Raw genomic sequence first — 21,627 nt, 5'->3', positions numbered from 1 at the left:
AGTCAACGCCTTCATGCACCCACCCACATGTTGCTGAGGTAGTTTCGAGTACGTAGCAGGTGTTCTGCTGGCAATCCCTTACACATCCTCCTTATGTGATTTCCATATTTTTGTAGCCCTCTAGAAAAAATTTGCGGTCGTTGATTTGTTTCGAACGAAGAGGTGCACGTCTGGATACAATCCTTGTTCCATAGGGAATGCAAACATTTTCCCGTGAAGGTACTGAACGTCTTGTTTTACAGTGGGTTAAATGTATTATCAGTTATGAAGATTACTTGTGAAATAGTAAACAGTTTACTCATTTTCCATTTGTCCCGTTATCATTTGAATGCCCCCTCATAAATATTGGCTGGCGGAAGTCTGTTTACATGCATAGTCTACTCTTTTCGCGCACCCATCGCCGACTAGCTACGGTTTTATGGCCTTAACTCTAGTATGGTGCTTTTCCGACCTATAAACCAAAACTTTTGTATGTGCAGACGACCTGGCAATAACAGTTCAAGGCAACAGGTTTGAAGCCATCGAGGAGAAACTAGAAACCGCCCCTTCTACAATGTCAATCTACTACAAAAACAATTCTCTAAAACCCAATCCCTCCAAAACTCAGGTGAGTGCATTCCATCTGAACTCGAGGCAGGCAAAATACAGGCTCAATTTTACCTGGGATGGGACATTACTAGAACACACAGATACTCCCACCTACCTTGGCGTCGTGCTGAACAGAACATTGACATACAAATATTATTGCGAAAAACACGCAAGAAAGTAGAAGCACGAAATTCCCTGATAAGAAAGCTGTAACAGCAAATGGGGTGCTAAACCTACCGTGGTCAGAACTTCAGCCCAAGCTTTGTGCTTCTCAACTGCCGAATATGCCTGCCCGGTATGGTGCAGATCCGCCCACGCAAAAAGGTAGATATTAGCTTGAATGAAACATGCAGGATAGTGACAGGCTGCATGAAACCAACCCCCATAGAAAATCTTCACAGGGCCGCAGGTTTCACAAACCCTGACTCACGTAGGAAAGCCGATGAACATACCGAGAAGCTAAAAAAACCTTTGATGCCCGTCACTCAATATTTGCCCTAGAGTGTGGCCCCAGCAGACTCAAATCCAGACGCCGTTTCCTAAGTTGCGCCTTAGATGAGCCCGCCCCCCCCCCCCCCCCCATCTACTATCCCTACTATCCACTAAGAGAGGACCCACCAAGCGGCGTTTCTGTTGATTGGAAAACCTGGAGAATGCTTAACCGCATCAGAACTGGGGTGGCTCCTGTGAAATCTAATCTGATCAAATGGGGTTTGTTGGACGAAAATGGCGACAAATGCGACTGCGGCACTCGGCAGGACATGGAACATCTACAATGCCCTGCCTACCCCCACAGACGCAACCTCTACGATCTATGGCTGGCTAAAGAAGAAGCATTGGACATTGCCCAATACTGGGCAAACAAATTGTAGTTTGCGGACACGACAAAGTAAAGTAAGTCCGACCTATAGTTATCGTGTAAATTTTGCTCTAACATTATTAGTGTTTTGTTCTCTCTCCTTTTTGCACCCTGAAAGTGGGTCAAAAGCTTTTTCTAATTACAGAAAGAATTTGTGACAATACTGCGACAATGATGCAATGCTAGCTGATACCAGAATACAATTTCTAACACAACTCGCGCAATATTTAACAGTATTATACTGACTGTTTATAATGAGAAATGACTGTAGGTACCACAGAAATCAATTTGCGATAGCATTTAGTTGAGCTTTTGTGCGCTAGAGCAGTCTTACCATTTTGCGCAGCGTGAACTTGAGGGCATACGCCTCACCAGTGGAAAGGCGTGAAGAATCTTTTCAGTCGTCCGTGAACACACGCCCACACGAGTCGACTTGAAAACGTCGTTTGATCACTTCGACGTTGGTGGTTTATTTGGCATACCACACTTCTGTGAACGAGCAGCGATTGCCTATTTCCCGACTGGAGAACCACATTCCAGACGCGCGACCTGAAACATGTACAGCAAGGACGCCATAAGAAGGGCAGCAGCATGTGACAACCATGGGCTGGCCGAGAGCTGGTCGGTGTACTTTGAAGACTGAACGCTATTTTGTACGACCAGAATCTTTACGAAGGAATTATAAGGGGACGAGTCGTCCACGAAATTTAATTATACGTCAACTGCACTACAGAGAGGTCGAAAGATCGTAAACTTGCTGCCATGGTTTATTGTGTACTATGTGCGTTCTTCATTATCTCAACATCGCCAGGCGTTCAAATTCTTAAAATACATTCAAATTGGTTTTACCTGAGAACCCACATCCACATTTACATCCATCTTACGGTGTGAGGCTTGTTGCAGCTACCAGCTCATCTGTTCCAGTTACGAATACTGCGTGCGACGAACAACCATCGTTAAACTTCAGTACTAGTTCTAATTTTTCCATAGTGTTGATTTCGCGAGACGTATATGGAAGGCAGTATGCTGCCCGCCTCTTCTACGAAAGTGCGCTCTCGTAATTTTAACAATATACCTCTGCATGAATAACAGCTGTTGTTGCACCTGCCACATGCGTTCGATAAACGTTGGTTGGTTGGTTGGTTGGTTGTTTGAGGTTAAAGGGACCAAACAGCAAGGTCATCAGTCCCTTGTTTCAAATAGACTCCATTCTGCTAACGGGACATCTCAGTGTAGTCAGAAAAATAAAACGGATAAAGGGGAAACGTAAAAGGGCAGTCACGTTGTCATTAGTAAAAACAAATGAGGGAAGTTGGCAAGAGAACGAACCCAACACTATGCTGAAACAGCATAGGCAAGACCACCTGTGACTTAAAAGGTACAACTGCTATAATGCAGAAAGTACGTATGGGAATAGAAAAACTAACCAAGCCTTAAAAAGAAGGGGTAAAAACAGAGTAAAAGGGAAAGAAAAGAGGATTCCGGTCAGGGAGGTGAATCGGGAATCTCTGAACACTGCCTACAGTGGGAGACACCCAAACACTCACCGCCCTGCCCCAACACCAGAGGGAGATTAAAAACTTTAAAACTGAGAATAAAAACCACTCTCCCGGAGGAAACCTAGAACCAGAGAGACCATCCGGGAATCGTCAGCCAACATCAAAGGTAAAGTGTGGGGGAGTCTGTACTTAGCACGCAGAGCCAAAAGAAGGGGGCATTCAACCAAAATGTGGGCCACTGACTGGAAGGCTCCACAACCACATAGCGGGGGTGGCTCATCACGCAAAAGGAAACCATGGGTCAGCCTGGTATGGCCAATGCGGAGACGACACAGTGTGGTCGAGTCCTTGCGTGAGAGGCTAAAGGAAGAACGCCATGGGCCTGTATTCACCTTAATGGCACGAAGTTTATTAGACAGTGGAGTAGCCTCCCAAGAATTGGCCCATGACTGTGCAAAGTGGGATTTGATGTGAAGCCGTAAATCCGCTGCAGGAGGGGTTACAGAAAACGGGGGGTAAGTAACTGCTCCCCCAGCCAAACGATCAGCGAGCTCATTACCCGGGATACCCACATGGCCCGGGACCCATAAGAAGTCAATGGAACAAGCAGCACGGTGAAGATCAGCGAGATGGTCATGGATGGCAGAGACCAAGGGATGGCGCGAAAAACACCGGTCAATAGCAAGAAGGCCACTCATCGAGTCCGTACATAACAAAACGCGGTTGTGTTGGGATTGTTTAATATAGGTAAGGGCCCGGGAAATTGCCATCAATTCCGCAGTAAACACCCCACATGAGGGTGGCAGTAGATGATTTTCCGTTCCAACGAAGGACGTGAAGGCATACCCAACATGATCAGCAGATTTAGAGCCATCAGTGTAAAAAACAACAGCATCCCGAAACTCCCATAAAATTTGGCGGAAAAAGGAACGGAACACCACCGGGGGGGGATGGAATCTTTCGGACCGCGGCGGAGATCCATCCGAATTCGAGGCCGAGGAACTAACCAAGGAGGGGTGGAGGGGAGGGAGCGAGGAAGACAGGACAAAGAAGGAAGCCGAAAATCACGGGTAAGAGACACAAGGCGCAGCCCAACCGGTAAACCCGCCCGAGGGCGGGAGTCAGGCGGGCGACGTCCATGGTCTGGGAATAGGATAGAATAGGATAGAATAGGAAGGATGAGCAGGAGAAGAACGGATAGTAAGGGCATAAGACACCAGAAGCTGGGACCGCCGAACAGAAAGGGGGGGGGGGGGATCCCAGCTTCAACCAGGAGACTATCAACAGGGCTAGTAGGGAAGGCACCGGTGGCCAAACGGATACCACGATGGTGGACTGGATCCAGCACGTGCAGCGTGGAAGGAGCAGCTGAACCATAAACTTGACAACCATAGTCCAAGCGAGACAGAACTAGAGCACGATAAAGACGGATGAGGAGGGAAAGGTCCGTAGCCCAAGAGGAGTGGGCAAGGAAGCGAAGGACATTGAGTTTACGGAAACATCCTACCTTCAGGAATTTGATATTGGGCAGCCAAGTGAGCTTGTTGTCGAAAAGAAGACCTAGGAAACGAAACTGTGGAACCACAGGCAATCTTTGTGCAGCGAGATAGAGATCTGGATCAGGGTGGACCGTAGTACGGCGACAGAAGTGGACCACCCGCGATTTTAAAGGAGAGAATTGAAACCCGTGGGAGAGGGTCCATGCAGAGGCACGCCGTATAGCCACCTGGAGCTGCCGTTCTGCAGATGGCGTCGAGGAGGAACTAACCCAAATGCAGAAATCATCCACATACACGGCACGGGCGACCAAGGGACCGACAGAGGCCACAAGTCCATCGATAGCAATGAGGAAAAGAAGGACACTCAAGACAGAACCCTGTGGGATGCCCGTCTCCTGGGTCCGTGGAGAACTAAAAGCAGTACCAACTCGAACTCTGAATGACCGATGGATCAGGAACTGGCGGATAAAAATCGGGAGTGGGCCCCGAAGACCCCACTGATGAAGGGTTAGTAAGATGTGATGGCGCCAGGCCGTGTCATAGGCCTTGCGAAGGTCAAAAAACACTGCAACCAAATGGCGGCGCTGGGAAAAAGCCTGCCGAACTGCGGATTCCAAGCGAAGCAAATGATCGATTGGAGATCGTCCCTCTCGAAAGCCACACTGGTAAGGGGACAATAGATCCCGAGATTCGAGGACCCAAGTGAGCCGACGGGCTACCAGCCGTTCAAGTAACTTACAACCAACATTGGTCAAACTAATTGGCCGATAGCTGTCAACAGATAGGGGGTTCTGACCAGGTTTAAGGACAGGAACCACAATGCTATCCCTCCACTGAGAAGGGAAGTCACCCTGGAGCCAGATATGGTTAAACACCCGAAGAAGATGGTGCCGTTGTGGAGCACTGAGATGTTGAAGCAGCTGGTTATGAATGGAATCTGGGCCAGGGGCCGTATCGTGAGAAGAAGATAGAGCAGAAAGAAATTCCCATTCAGTGAAAGGTTCGTTGTAAGATTCTGACTCACAAGTGGTGAAACATAAGGTGACAGCTTCAGCCTGCTGTTTTTGATGAAGGAAAGCAGCTGGATAGGAGGCCGACGCTGATGCCACTGCAAAATGGGTCGCAAGATGTTCTGCAAGAACTAATGGGTCCGTACAAATGCCATCTGGGAGGTGAAGGCCTGGGAGGGTGGACTGCCGATGGCAACCTTGGAGAGAGCGAAGTGTAGCCCATACCCGTGACAGAGGGACAGTGGAACCAAGGGAAGAAACGAATCGTTCCCAACATATCCGCTTGCTCTGTTTGATTAAATAACGGGCTTTAGCGCGAAGGCGCTTAAAGGTAGAAAGGCTGGCTACAGATGGGTGCCTCTTAAAGTGTTGCAAAGCTCAACGGCGATCACGGATGGCAATGGCAATGGCCGTACTCCACCACGGGACTTGCCGACGACGAAATTGTGCAGATGAGCGCGGGACAGCAAGGTTAGCAGCGCGAACAATCGCGTCAGACACGTTACGTAGGACGTCATCAATACAACCCGACAAAGAGGGAGAAAACTCGACCTGTGCAGTATATAGAGGCCAATCGGCGCGGTGGAAAGACCAACGAGGTAACCTGTCCATCGGGGAGCGGGAAGGGAGCGTGATAATCAACGGGAAATGGTCACTATCACAAAGGTCGTCGTGTGGCGACCAGTGTAATGAAGGGAGGAGAGAGGGAGAAGAAAGAGAAAGATCAATGGCAGAAAAGGTACCAGGACCAGCACTGAAATGAGTAGGGGAGCCATCATTAAGAAGGCACAGGTCGTGGTCTGCAATAAATTGGTCGATAAGAAGACCTCGTCTAGATGGAAAGGCACTGCCCCACAAAGGATGATGAGCATTAAAATCCCCAAGGAGGAGGAAGGGAGGAGGAAGTTGCTGAAGAAGGGTGGTTAAGGCAGCAGGTGTAAGAGTCCTGTCAGGAGGGAGATAAAGATTGCATACTGTGACTGCAGAGTCTAAGTGGACCCTAACAGCAACTGCTTCCAATGTAGTTTGGAGAGGAATCCACGTGCTAGCAATGTCTGTACGGACCAACGTACAAACGCCACCAGAAGCCCGCAAGGGTCCGACCCGATTTCGACAGAAAACACGGAACCCACGGAGGGTCGGTGAGTGAGCATCAGTAAAATGAGATTCCTGGAGAACCACACAAGCTGCTGAGTAGGACGAAAGAAGGGATTTCAATTCCGGAAGGTGACGATAGGAGCCATTACAATTCCATTGGAGAACCACAGAACGATGGTTTAAATGAGGGCTGAACACGCTAAATCCAGTCATACCGCCGGGTCCCCACCCGTCACCGACAAGGAGGGGGCGACATCCATAAACGACAGGTCAGAATCCAGTTGTGAAGCCGGGGAAGGGACCTCCGGTGACACCAGAGGCTCTTTGTCCCGGGACTTATGTTTCTTCTTCTTTTCAGGCTGAGATCGAGGAGGGCTGTGTGGCATAATGGAGCCAGCTGCAGCAAGATCAGGAACAGAAAGAGACCGGGCGACCTGGGGGCCGATAGACCGCGGCTCTCGCGGTCGCCGCGCTGCAGCAGACCTTTGACCTGGAAGGTGCCGGGAAGGGGCATCCCGGGAGAGGCGCCCTTGACTGGCAGACGCCGAAGGAGTGGGACACTTCTCCGGCTGGGGAGGGGGAGCGGCGCCCAGAGGAGAAGGTGTGGGAGCCGCAGGGGAGGGGGGAAGGAGAGGGATCCGGGACGGGGGTAAGGAAGGGGGAGGAAGGGATGAAGATGTAACCAAGGCGTAACTAGATGTCATGGACACAGGGTGCAATCGTGCATATTTCTTACGGGCCTCTGTGTAGCTTAAACGATCAAGAGACTTATACTCCTGTATCTTTTTTTCTTTCTTATAGACTGGGCAATCTGCTGAACGTGGAGAATGACTACCATGACAATTTACACATACAGGAGGGGGAACACAGGGACTCCCCTCATGGAGTGGACGTCCACAGTCACCACAGAGAGGGTCCTGGGTACAGCGGGAAGACATGTGACCAAACCGCAAGCACTTAAAACACCTCATAGGAGGTGGGATGTACGGCTTCACATCACAGCGATAGACCATAATCTTAACTTTCTCAGGAAGGGTATCCCCTTCAAAGGCCAGGATAAAGGCACCAGTATCAATACGATTATCTTTAGGACCCTTCTGAACACGCCGAACAAAGTGAACACCCCGCCGTCCGAGATTGTCCCGAAGTTCCTCATCAGTTTGAAGGATGAGGTCTCTGTGAAAAATCACACCTTGTACCATATTTAGAGACTGGTGAGGGGTAATGGACACGGGAATTGTGCCAAGATGGGTACAGGCACGAAGGGCCGCAGATTGGGCAGTCGAAGCAGTTTTTATCAGTAACGAACCCGACCGCATCTTGCTCAGGGAGTCCACTTCGCCGAACTTGTCTTCAATGTGTTCCACAAAGAATAAAGGTTTGACACTGGTGAAAGTATCTCCATCAGTCCTGGTGCAAACTAGATAACGGGGGAAAGGTTTTGCCCCTAGACGACGGGCCTGACCCTCCTCCCAGGGGGTAGCCACGGAAGGGAAGGCCGAAGGGGCAAGAGAAGCAGCACTTGAGGAATCAGTACCACGCAGAGAGACTGCCGCAGAAGAGCGGCCAGAGGTTTGGACCCTTATGCATTTCATCTGCATAGCGTCCGCCCTGATACCACCCACTCCGATCAGGGGCTCTCCTCACGGGCGCCACCCAGCCACAGCAAGGGCCGTCTGGCACGGCGGCCATTGCCGGGAGTTCCGATGCTCCAGGATGACGAGCAACCACTCCAAGGCATGCATGAGGAGGTCACAGCTCAGGTATCAGAAGTGTGATCCCTGTGTGTTCAGGGGGCTCAACCAAAAGGGTACATAGCGACCCCACCACACGGGCTGGCTACCGTGCTGGCTATGCACCCTAGCATCGGACAACGACGTAGAAGAAAAGGTGGAATATACTAGGAGGGCACACGTCGGAGACACTAGGTAAGGTGCTCTTCCCCAAATGGCTCACACTACGGAAGAGAAATTTTGGAATGGAGGTCAAACCCCAGAGGGGGACCAAGGAATGCCAAAAGGAGGAGATGATTACGCAACAAAGCCAGAGTGTAAAACCAACAGAACCAGGAGGATAGCGGGGGCAACATAAGCAAGGACACCAATAGAGGGAGAGGAGAGGGCGAGGGGAAAGGGGTATGGAGGGGAAAGGAGGGGAAGGGAAAGGAAATGCAGCCCGGGAGAGAAAGAAGGCTGCAATGGCTCGGGGCCCCGTGCTCGCCACGCACGTATCCACAAAAGAGTTGTGGACCCCCTGGGGGGTTCGATAAACGTCTCTTAACATTTTCACGCTAACTCAACGAAGCCCTGACAAAATGTGTCGCCGCATCTTTGGATGTACATTATCTCTTCAATTAACCGTGCCAGGTAAGTGCCCAAGGCGAGGAGCAATCAATAGAAGGAGTATTTTCTAAGCTGCCTCTTTTGGATGAATTATATTTGTTTCGGTTGCTTCCAATGATTCAGCTTCGTTTTGGACTTTTCTAAAACTACTTCTGGGTGTTCGTTATGAACCAGTTATCATAAACGTGATCCAACTATATTATATTGCACTACCACAAGTGAAGTGTTAAAAGAGCACAACAGACAAACAGCCGAAACGAAAACTAGCCTTACGTGGCGTTTAGGTCCTGTACATGACCTCATGGCGAGACTATTTCCTCCGCAGAAATTTACTGTATTATTTCGAACTAAATTTGTTTAGTCATGTCTTAAAACACATAATTTACCCAGAAATAAATACGCTGAGTCAGGAGTCTACAAAATCCATTGCAGAGATTGTGAAAGCACGCATGTATGGGCCAGACAGGAATGCAATTAGATATATACATATTATAAATTAAAATCCCCGCCGCGTACTGATACGGTTTAGACTAATAGGTAGACTGATTCCCGACGAAGGTTTGGATTGGACTGGATTGTTTGGGGGAAGAGACCAAACAGTGAGGTCATCGGTCTCATCGGATTAGGGAAGGAAGTCGGCCGTGCCCTTTCAAAGGAACCATCTCAGCATTTGCCTGGAGCGATTTAGGGAAATCACGGAAAACCTAAATCAGGATGGCCGGATGCGGGATTGGACCGTCGTCCTCCCGAATGCGAACGAAGGTTTGTGTGTATCACTACATATCACAAGCAAATCGTCGTCTGGGAAGCCGAGGTAGGTCGCCAGTTCGCTATAACAACACTGCCCCTAAGTTCTAATCGTACGGCATCAGATAAACGTTTAAAAACCAAGCACACCACAGAACAAACTGAGGGCAGCGTCAGCGTAATCGACACAGCAGCTAAAGGCTGGTTGTTGAATGTGATACATGAAATGGAGATGTTTACGAAAAAGAAAATAACACCGCAATGAATAAATAGTTAAATTTGAATTTTCCGCTTGTTTGATGAGCTGAGTATGCTAATACCTGATTTGCACATTTCATATAAGATAACTACGTCAAAATTAATTTGATCATGTACCCAACCGATGAGATTACAGTAAACATTACAGATCTGACGCACGCCACTACATGTATGACTGTAGTAACAAACGGCACTTTTCACCCGGTCAACCCAATAACAAGTCGCCAGCAGGTCAATGATTATAGCTTAAGTTCTAAGCTGAATTTTCGTAATCTTTATCTGATCTTCTTGCTAAATACTCAAATCTCCACAAATTTTATGACGGTCGAGTCTGACGAGCGAAATCGCTTATAGCAAATCAAATTCTGTGCGACCTGTGTGTGTTTTATCTGAACAATAAAGACTAATGGACCGCAAGAAATAGAGGTCTTGACGCAAACGCTGAAAAAATCCCAAATTTATCGAATTTATTCTGTTTATAACCAACCAACACAAACAGCAAGTGCAATCTCTTAAGAACAACCAGCTTGACGCTAAAAATGCTTCTCTGCTAAGGAATGTTCTGACTTCCGCCTGCTCCACGCAGCTCGAAACTAGTTAGGTGTGAGAGGGAACTGAACAGCTTCCCGTCTCGCTAACCACAACCTGTTTTAAGTTGACATCTGCTTTCAGTTTTAACACCACTATAACGTGCGTTAAACTGGGTGATGCTACCATTTCTAGCAATCAGCAGCTAGGTACAGCAGTCCAAATAAATATTGAAATGGGCCTCGCTACAGCAAGGGGTAGTGCTGTGTGTCGATACATTTAAGTAACAACAGAGTGAAAAGCTTTAGACACTGGGGTATGCCAAATGGGATCCTCGAAATAGTGATTTGATTATCTTGAGGCACTGCTATCAGCTATACTGAAAACCTACTGAAATGTAGTGTACAGAGTACTACAAGACAACGCACTTTTCTTTGTACAGTGGTTAAAAATTGTTATGCAAGTGAAATTTAATTTAATGTTTAGTTTTCATCCCTGAGCGAGAGTCCCAATTTTTTCCTTCAATTATTCTGAATTATAAACCATAAATCCCAGGAATGACAGTATCATAATTACGAGTAACTTGGGAAAAAACCTGAAGAAAGTTCGTGTAGTAACAGTCCATATCCTAGTGACCATCCTCTGGTAGACTAAGTAATTATTGGACAAAGGGTGTTTCAACACTAGTCAATAGTCATGTCAGTGTTATGAGGGTCACCGTCACCCTACCCCTACCGCCTGCCATCCCCCACATCTGTTTTCCAAGACGGAGGATCTAGTCCACATTTTCCAAGTTAAAATGGTAGAGTAAAAATTCAAGGTGACGGAATCTGCGTGCGCGCGCGTGCGTAAAATTTCAACAGCATTTGCTTTGCTCAGTTTATTCTGACTTCCGATAGGAATTTTGAGAAACATGGATAGTGTACAAGGAAATACTACATACCTGTCCATGATATTTATGGGTATTACAAACCGATCGAGTTCTGTACCACGCCAGACTACAAAATGTTGCAAAATTCGAGAGGTAGAGAAGCCTGGCAAGCACGATCTGCAGATAAGAAGGTCGAGCATCCCACGTCAGATTCTTCCACTACTCCCCAATGGCAAGTCAACTTACAAAACGTGGTAATTTGTTGCTCATTTCTGATGGCGTGCTACGGTCGCAGATTCGAATCCTGCCTCTGGCATGGATGTGTGTGATGTCCTTAGATTGGTTAGGTTTACGTAGTTCTAAGTCTAGGGGACTGATGACCTCATTTTCAGTCCCATAGTGCTTAGAGCCATTTGAACCATCTGATGGCGTTAGTAACCATTATTGCCACATGAAAAACACGTGTCGCCACATTTCCTTCCAACTGATCGCGAAGAAGGATGCACAGTGAATTAATTCAAGGTGACAATGCTTTTTATACGAGGGTAGATCAAATAGAAACTGTATTTTACTTTTTAAATTCATTTATTGAAAACTCAAGGCAATTATCTGTTTTTCACATAGTCTCCTGCTTTGGAAAGGCATTTGTCCCAGTGTATGGGCAGCTTTTTCATGCCCTCATCATAAAAAGGCTTGGGTCGTGTCACCAGCCAGTTGCACACCAAGTCTTCCGCACACTCATCTTCAAATCGTCGCCCTCCTAGAGTTCCTTTAAGCGGTCCGAATAAATGGAAATTGCAGGGCGGTATGTACGGGCTTCAAGGAGGATGATCAAGTGTAGTCCAGTGCATTTCCTGTAGCTTGAAGACAGAGCTGCAGTATGTTGTCGCGCATTATCATGGAGGAGGATGACCTGTCGAATAGATTGGTCTCGTCTTTTGCAGCCATATGCAACTCTCGCCTTGTTCAACAGTTCGCAGTAGTAAGCAGCATTGATTTTGTGTCGCTCATGCAAAAAATCAATCAGCAAATTGCCTCGGTGATCGAAAAAAAAAAACGGTAGAAAGAACCTTGCCAGCTGACAATCGAGTCTTTGCTTTCACTGGTGCTGCCTCCCCTTTCCTCCGCCACTCCTTACTGGCTTGTTTGGATTCTGGAGTGTGTGGTGAACCCATCTTTCGTCGCAGGTGGCTGTCCGACTCAAAAATGCATCACTTTCTTCCGCAAACCTTGCTGTAAGACTGACAGACTTCCAGTCGTCTTAACATATTTTCGGTCAAAAGTTTAGGGACCCACCTGGAACACATTTTAAGGAACTGTAGGTAGTTTGTAATGATTGCTTGACAGCTCCCATAGCTGATTCCGACTTTTTGTGCAATTTCCGATCCTCTCGCCCGTCGATCGTCATCAATTTTCTTTCTTTAACCGCACGAATGTTTTTGTCTGTCATGCTGGTTCAAAGACGGCGATCGTGTTGCTGAGTTTCCTCACGTTCTTGTCCTTCCTTGAACTTTTTGTGCCAGGCGAACACACGATGTTTTACCACCGAACTGTGCAGTCAATCTTCGGCAAATTTCCGCCGCAGTAACTCCTTCACGAGCAAGAAATTTTATAATTATGCGTCGCGCAATGGAGGAGTAGGCCTGTTGCTCAGACATCGTGAGCGTTACTGCCGAAACGGCGAGAAATATCTAACGATACGCTCCCCTCACTACTAACGGTCCCGCCTAAGCATAGCAGATCAGAAACAAAAATCCCGTTTATATTTGATCCCCCCCCCCCTCCTCGTATAAATGATCAGTGGACAGAGAGGATGGATTGCTGTACCGAGGATACAGTACGTGCAGACATGCCTCCTGAGCGCAAGAGTTCTTAAGCTTTGATAATTAAACTCACAGGGGACGAGCACCATTATTAATACATGCAAACTTTGAATGTCTTCTCGTTCCTGTGGCGGGCTATGAGGGTGACCCAATGCCTTGCGTACAGCCCTCACATAGCAAGTAACATTTGCTGCAGCATATCTTGACTATTTTCGTGTGACTCCAACCGTAGTTATTTTAAATCCTACGATAGGGGAAAATCCTGGAAAATGTTTGCTCTCTGAGCTTAGAGTTCTTTTAGAGCAAGTCGACGAGGTATATAGTATCATCATTCCTCTTATTATAAACGTAGAAAGGTCCAGCTATAAGGGTAGTGAAATGAAAAGCAACACCCGCCACAACGGGACCATGAAATGGTTCCATTCAAAAGTTATCACATGCTTTACGACATTTATCCCACTGAGAGACGATATGATCAATTTCTGTTCCTTAGAACGCGGTCGGGAGCTGAAGGATCGACAACCGCATTTCCTCGTCCGACTAAAACCGACGCTCAGGCATCAGTTTCTTGAGGTCGTCAAAGACGTGGAAGTTGCAGTGTCTCCTAACCAAATCGCTCAAGCACAGCCTGCGTCCGATTGGCAGTGTAGGGGCCGGCGTTACAGTGCAACACGAAGATTCCATCCGGGAGCATTCCTGGCGTTTTGACTTTATGGCGCGTCGCAGTTTCTGCGAAGTGTCTTCATAGCGTTTCGCACTGATCATGGTTCCACGCTCGACGAAATCAACGAGCAGAGGTAGCATCCTGTTTGACGATAACGTCCCGCGCCACACTTCTACTCAGACGAAGGCTGATCTTTCACCGTGTGATTTTCATGTCTTTGGCTACCTCAATAAAGAGAAGTGTGGACGTCTACTGCAACTTATTTAACGTATTATGATACAAAATTCCCCATCGTCTGCACTCACACTGTCTTAAAAATTTCTCACGATAGTTCGTACAGCGTTTGTCAGTATAACAAATGATCTACTTATTTACTTTAGAGTTCATGCTCATTCAAGCTGCTGAAGTCCGCCCCCCCCCCCGTATCTGAGTGGTCAGCGCGACGGACTGTTAATCTTAAGGGCCCGGGTTCGATTCCCGACTGGGTCGGAGATTTTCTCCGCTCAGGGACTGGGTGTTATGCTGTCGTCATCATCATCATCATCATCATCATCATCATCATCATCATCATCATCGACGCGCAAGTCGCCGAAGTGGCGTCAAATCTAAAGACTTGCACCAGGCGAGCGGTCTACCCGACGGGAGGCCCTCGTTACACGCCATTATTACTATTACTATTACTATTATACTGCTAAAAACATTAAAAAAGCCTTCAAGACAAACATAACAATTCACAAAAACATTCTCTTGACCCGTTTCTTGAGTGTCTCCGTCCGCAACTGTACTCTGATGGACGAAAATTAGAACTACGTACTCGATTGATCCCACTTCAGACCATCTGTCACTATGCACGCATGAGTCATTCTCCTGATACACGGGCTCCAGACAGTAGCGATATAAAGGCGCCACGCTTCAAATGTGAAAGAAATACCGTAAAAACAGTACAGCGGTATAGGGCTATCCTGATAGCCAATGTCCGACGTGCCAGTCAATTGCACTAATTATTTAGACGATGGTGAGGACAGGCTGCTTGAACGTCAAAATGAGGACAAGAAAGAAGACTGCAACTGACAGAACATGAAGAAGCTGTTCTGGCTATGACGCTTATGACGTATTGCCAAGGAATATGGAATTTGCGAGGTGAGTGTCATTCGCATCGGCAGCATTTCCATACCTATCATCTGTCGCTGAATCGGGCACTCAACGACCGTTATTTCGAACGTCGTGCAGAATTTTGTCGGTTTGTCCTTCAGCAACTGAGAGACGACCCTACGTTTTTTCAACATGTGCTCTTTACCGATGAAGAAACGTTTACTAACCACTCTACTGTAAATTTGCATAAAATGCACTGCTGGGCAGCCGAAAATCCACACTGGCTTCGTCAGGTCCAACAAAGGCCGTGGAGCGCAAACGTATGGTGCGATGTCATAGGAAATTACGTTGTAGGACCTTACTTCATCTCTGGCATTCTATATGGACATTCGTACGCACACTTTCTGATTAACATTTTGCCGGTGTTTCTAGAAGAGGTACCACTGGATATTCGACAGTGTATGTGGCTGTAACAACGGTTGTCCAGCTCCCTCGCCCCGAGTTGCTACGAAAATAATGAATGAGAACTTTGCTGGACGTTGGATAGGACGAAATTCTGTTGTCAAATGGCCTGGGGACCCCCGATTTGACTGTCCGGAGTTATTTCTTTGGGGAGCACTCAAGATGCAGTCTGTGTCATCGAATCGCCAGTGTATGCCCTACCATATCATCCACTGTAATTACATCCGTTCATCATCCTTTCGAACGGCGATTGCAAATGTGCCTTTCTGTTCATGGTCAACAGTTTTAACACAAACTTAACTGAAGGATAAAGTTATTGTTTAGGAAGACAAAATTTATGTAATGTGATTTGGGGGGTGGTTACCAAATCATCCTTTTAGTTTGCAGCTTTTGTATTTTTTCGTGTTTGCAGTTAACATTACTGAATATAGATTCTGCCTTTTATGCAAAACACTTTTTTCTTGTTGCCCAAACTTGTTTCGGCACCTCTGTACCATCATCTGAGGGTTTTGTTTATTGAGCAACTGTTAAACGTTAAATATTTTAACTGATCTAACAAATAAGACCTGAAGACAGTTTTTGTTCGTTTTTGTTCTTACCCTGATTTTTCATTATATGGTTTTGCAGGACCATCTGTATAGTGTCCTGCAGTGATAGCTTATCTGCAAACCAAATGATGTAAATGTGAATTTTGTCAGCTAGTTAACACATCCCTTCATTTTTTAAAACGTGACTTTTGGTGTGGCAAAATGTGTATATATTTGTTATTACTCACGGTTTGTCGTGACCGATCTTTCTTCTTGCGCATTCGTGGGCACTGCACACAGACATTAAATATATTTCGCGTAATTCCGGTTTTGCGAACGGCTTTTCACTTCGCAAAATGCAGTCTACACGATGTTGTGTCATGTCCTAACACCGTCGGTGTTCGTTTGTCCCAGAGTGAGTTTAGCGCGGAATTTTACAAATTTCGTATGGGTCATAACCATTTTCCTCTGCTTCTTGTTTTATTGCATTTAGATCCTGTGTGTAATTCTGTTTGCTTTTGTGTGTGTGTGTGTGTGTGTGTGTGTGTGTGTGTGTGTGTGTGTGTGTGTGTGTGTGCTATTCAGTCTGTGGAACCGTGTAACGTAAAGTCAAGATAACAGAAACTAACAAATGCTGTCTTTAGGCCTCATTTTATTAGATCAGTTAAAACATATAATATGTTCAATTTACAGTTCAATAAACAAAACCCACTGGTGGGACAGAAGTGCCACAATATGTTTGAGGACAAGAAGAAACAGTGTTTTGCATTTGCAGTGTCAAATAAGACGACAGCGTATATTGTACGTAACTGATAATGCTGTCATTACGCGCTTACGTTCAACATGAAATGATATTTGTTAAGAACAATTTTTATTTTGCGGTGTACAGGTGGTCATCCTAGTATTTTAGTGAAATGTTTAGTTCAAAGACTGTATCCCGTATAACATAATTTAGAGCAGCGTAGGTAGAAGAAGTTGTCCAACAGCACACAGCAACGTACTTCCCTGTAACATTTAGATATCTAATACAGTAGCTGCTTTCTGCAGCGGTAAGACCTCTTTATTTTCGAAGAATGAACAATTTATTTCTCAGTTTCAGCTCGTGTAAATCCGGGAGGATACACAAATGTGAAACAGTTTTCCTAATGAACTTTGCGATAGAACCTGCATCTAGGTCGTCAGTTGGTTCAAGGGGAAATGAAACTACTCTCGTAGACAGGCCTACCTTGCTGTATACAACTACGCAGCCCGGTCCGAGACGCCTGTCTGGCCGTGTTTAACACCGCTAATGCAGTTTCCGGCCACCGTGCTCACATTCTAGGCCATTTCTCGATTTTTTCTTCTTTTTACGACAGGTTTTGACGTCAACATTAAGAAAAGCTATACCACCGTAATTGTCTTTTCAAGACCTATCGACTACAGATAAAAAAATATTAAAAAACGTACGTCAACATGTCAGTGGATACCAGAGCTAAAAAACATCGACGCTGTAACATTTGCTGAAAACCGCGTTCCGATATGTGTAATTGTTCACGAAATAAAAGGGATGTTACTGTTTACGTGACTCGTCCTATCTATAATTTATGTAATTCTACTGTTTTCCGATCGTCATGATATTTTGCTCACGTTACATTCAAGTCAAGAGAAAGATCACTGTCTACAAAAGATTCCGTATCTGACATGAAACATTTATGTATGCACGCAACAAATAAAGGGGAAATGTTGTCACTAAAATCTCCGAAAGTTCTTGCCCGACTTACTTCAATGTCTGCAATCCCCTACTGAATACGAAAGAAGCTACATATTTTTTAACATACACTGTATATGAAAATAAATGAAAAACTGTCTTCAGGCATAATTCAAATGTGCTAATTCGCTAACTGATCAACTTGTAATAATTAAATGTTTCTTTTAGGGGAGTTCTCTGTCGAACTACATGAGTTTTATCTTGATAAGTAAAGCAACAATCTGTTGTCTGCAATCCAGGCCTTTGTGTCACCGGCTGTCCCATTTGCTGAATTAATACTTCACATACATTTCGCACTGACAGTTGTCACCTGTAAATAATCAAATTTTGGTTCAAAAATGGTTCAAATGGCTCTGAGCACTATGGGACTTAACTGCTGAGGTCATCAGTCCCCTAGAACTTGCAACTACTTAACCCTAACTAACCTAAGGACATGACACATCGATGCCCCAGGCAGGATTCGAACCTGCGACCGTAGCGGTCGTGCGGTTCCAGATTGTAGCGCCTATAACCGCTCAGCCACTCCGGCCGGCTCAAATTTTGGAATTATTAATTTGAATTAGCGGCACGATTACTAATGACGTATCGAGGAAAGCGATGAGCGAAGTAGAGAACTTTGTGGTATCGAGCTCTTTGCAACATTCGCTTTGCTTTTCTGAATAAACTGACCTTCAGAATATACCCGGTTTTTCATGGATCAGTGATACAAAGCCTTCACAGAAGAGCCCGCACCGGGCAGTACTCGCTGTAGGCGGCTCTGCTTCCGATTCCATGGAATCCACGATTTGCACCTTCGTAAACTCCTCTACAGAGACTACGTAGCTGCATGGTCGTTATACTGCGGCTGACACTTGGGCTGCTTTTTAGGATATGCTTGTAAGTCTGGAGTGCATAGTTCCAATTTTCGTTTGGCTGCTCAGAAAATGTATGGATGGTGAGATTTCTTCTTATCGAGATGTTGAAAGTGTTGTGAAAATATGAAAAGTATTTTCAAAAGCGAAGGACGATAAAGATGAAAAAACGACGTATTCTTCCTGCTCGAAAACTGATTAACACAAGTCACTGGCAGAGACAGCACAGTTATTGACCTACCAAGTTTGTTCAGGTGTGCATTTATGTCGATCCAGAACTAACAACTCGTGACAGGGCAATCTGTTTCCCCTGTAATAACAGCACTTGCGTGAAACCTTTGAACGCAAGCAGAGGATGCGGGGGCGGCGTAAGGGGTAGTAGTTACTGCCGGAGCTCATCAATTATGGCAACGAGCTATATCCGTAAACGCCAAGCTCGTTTTACCACGGATGGAGTCGTCAATCGATAGCGTAATTGTGGTCCTTGTTCTGAACAATGAGACGTCTTGACACGCTACCTTCTATCGCATGCTCCCTTTAGGGAATCTCTGATCACTTCTATTCTCAGATTAATAAAAACATTATCACTAAAATAAGACGCCTGCAGAGTGATTATTAGATCCGCAAACAGCAACCTTGTATGACAAAAATTTATGATGCTATGTAGGATATCTGAAAATCAGGATTTTACACATAGAAAGCACCATACGATAATGCTACAGAGACTGCAGTAGAATTTGTCTCTTCCTTCGCTACTTTCTTCCCTTTCTGCTTTACAAACCGACCGAGGTCTAGGGCTGCTGTTGTGGCATCCACTTCTGCTGGCATAGAGCCAAAGTGCAAAGTCCAAAGGTGGAGTAAGAAAGAAATATTTAGAAATAGACTGTCCTGTCATTAAGAAGTACAATATTAATATGGGTGGAGTAGATATTAATGACGAATAAATTGAATGCTATCGGGCATGGACCCTTAAGTGCTTACTTTACTTTATAGACCTCATTGTAGTAAGTTGTTGTTTTACGTATAGACAGCACTGCAGGGAACAGCAACTTCCAAAAAAGAATCTAATGGATTTGCTGAAATTCAGGATGTCTTTGGCCGAGGCTCTATTGTCATGTCCAGATAGGAAAAGGGCAGAAGAATGTGAAGTACAATTAGAGAGAAGTAGTTCCACCTACAAAGGCAAAAATTTACAAACCCCATCCAAAACCAGGGCTGGACAAGAGGTATGATGGCTATGAGCACTGGCCAACAGTGGATGACATTTATTCCCCAAGGACTTGCCAGTTTGAGTACTGCAACAGCAGGACAAAAACTAAATGGGTCAAATGGGATCAGTACTTCTGTCTATCCAAGGAAAAAACTATTTCAACTCATTTCACAAAAAATAATGTTTGATTTTGTGATGTAATTTTTAATTATTGAAACATTTTTGCAATGATTGTAATATTTTTGATAAATTTTATAATTTGTGATACCTTTTTGATATGATTGTGATATTTTTGATGAGTTTTGTAATTAAATATGAAGATAAAACATAGCTATGATGCAATTTATACAGCAAACTTCAAAATTTTCCCTAAAGCAACAGCATAAGATCATATGAACTTTCTACTGAATTAAAACCTGACCTGCACGGTCACAATAGTGCTTTTATTGCATAATTATACATGAAAAAAATCTTCAGTATTTTTTCTGTAATCAAGGACATCAGGACACTAATGTTACCTGCAGTTCTTGCACACTGAAAAATATTTTCTGGATGGAAAGGGTTAAGACAATGAGTGAGGCAACAGCAAACACTTAGAAGCACGAGTTAAGAAACTTAACAGAGAAGCCACTCTGGGAATTAGATCAAGAGAAACTATGCAAATTTTTAAGTACATCCTGCTCGCTGTGCGTATTTTTAACCGGTTGCTGCCAGCGAAAACAACCGCACGCTACGAGAAACTAAACGAAACTTAGTATCTTGAAATAGCTGCGTCGTTTCTTCTGGAGACGTTAACCCTTAGCAGGGTGAGACGAGCTTTGTGGGGTCTTGAAAGGAACGGTAAGGAGATAACATAAATAGCGGCTTTACTGGTAGAGCTCCATGGACATTACATTTATAACGGTATCGCGAAAGTGTTGTGGCAAACTTATTACATGCCGTAATAAAGACTGACAATTTCGTCGCAACACATGGCCGAAAATTACGACGTACGCCGCTAGGCGGTGCTTTAAAAGAGAGTACTTGAAATGAGCGTGAAGATTTCCTCATTCGAGCACTAGCCAGCACACGTGGAGCATGGGACGGTATACGAATGGTGAGTCTGCAGGCATGCACTTACTGTATGGAATAGCTGAGTGCAATGGAAGAGCCGCTAGACGCATTTATCGAGAACGCTTCCCAGACAGACATCAACCTCACCACAGTTAGTTTGTACGTCTGCATCGAAATTTGTGCGACTACAGGTCATTCAGAAGTGGCAGGGCTAGTGAGGGCAGGCCATGATCGGCGCGTTCGGACGTTAGTAAAGGAAGTCTGTTGGATTCCCTGGTGACTTAGCCAAGCACCGTAACAGTGCCATTATCTCGGACTTGCTCCTAACATTCTCAAGCATGTTTCGAACACGAGTTCTTACACGACTTTCATCTCCAAAGGATGCAGTTATTGCACCCCGATGACCATCCTTCACGTGATAGTTTCGCTCAGTAGTTTCCGCAACGAAGTGGCCGAGATGTGCATTTCCCAGCTTATGTGTTGTTCATTGATAAGGCCAATTTTACTAGGAATGGCGTATTAAAGCATTACAATCAGCATTTGTGGGCACCAGAAACCCTCACGGTGTGCGGCACTAGACGGCAAATGTCGCTCACAGTTAATGCGTGTGCGTGTTTGGTTGGCGACTAAATTTGGCCACAACTTTCGCCGTCCCGACAGACCGCAGCTACTTATCAGACCTTTCTGGGACAGGTTCTTGCGGGTTTGCTAGAAGATTGATATCCCCGATGGTTGGAGGAGTATGGGGGGGGGGGGGATTGATCCTGAAGTAGGTGGTGCGGGAGATCAGAGGGAAGTGCCTCCCACCATCAAGGGGGCAGGTGTAGTCTTCTGGTTCTGAGACGCGACAGGTATGCGAGTAATTGATGGGGGCGACAACTGTTCTCGTAGCAGCGGCG

The 21,627-nt window shown here is 45.7% G+C and overlaps 1 protein-coding gene across 2 annotated transcripts in view; it reads right to left on the bottom strand.

Moving 5' to 3' along the window:
* The window catches only part of LOC124795176 (endoplasmic reticulum metallopeptidase 1-like), a 321,828-nt gene that overhangs the window by 251,028 nt on the left and 49,173 nt on the right, over window positions 1-21,627 (bottom strand). The window contains exon 2 of one of the 2 annotated variants that reach the window (XM_047259076.1): window positions 1,782-1,996. The exons of the other annotated variant lie outside the window; for it this stretch is intronic. Coding sequence (XP_047115032.1) covers window positions 1,782-1,784 — 3 coding nt within the window. The 5' untranslated portion in view covers window positions 1,785-1,996. The remainder of the gene's footprint in view (window positions 1-1,781; window positions 1,997-21,627) is intronic. 2 annotated transcript variants of the gene reach the window in all.

Source organism: Schistocerca piceifrons, chromosome 4 (assembly GCF_021461385.2).
Source record: "Schistocerca piceifrons isolate TAMUIC-IGC-003096 chromosome 4, iqSchPice1.1, whole genome shotgun sequence".
Classification (NCBI taxonomy): Eukaryota; Metazoa; Arthropoda; class Insecta; order Orthoptera; family Acrididae; genus Schistocerca; species Schistocerca piceifrons.
Note: the sequence above shows the minus strand (reverse complement) of the source record. Positions and strands in the feature narration are given on the sequence as shown.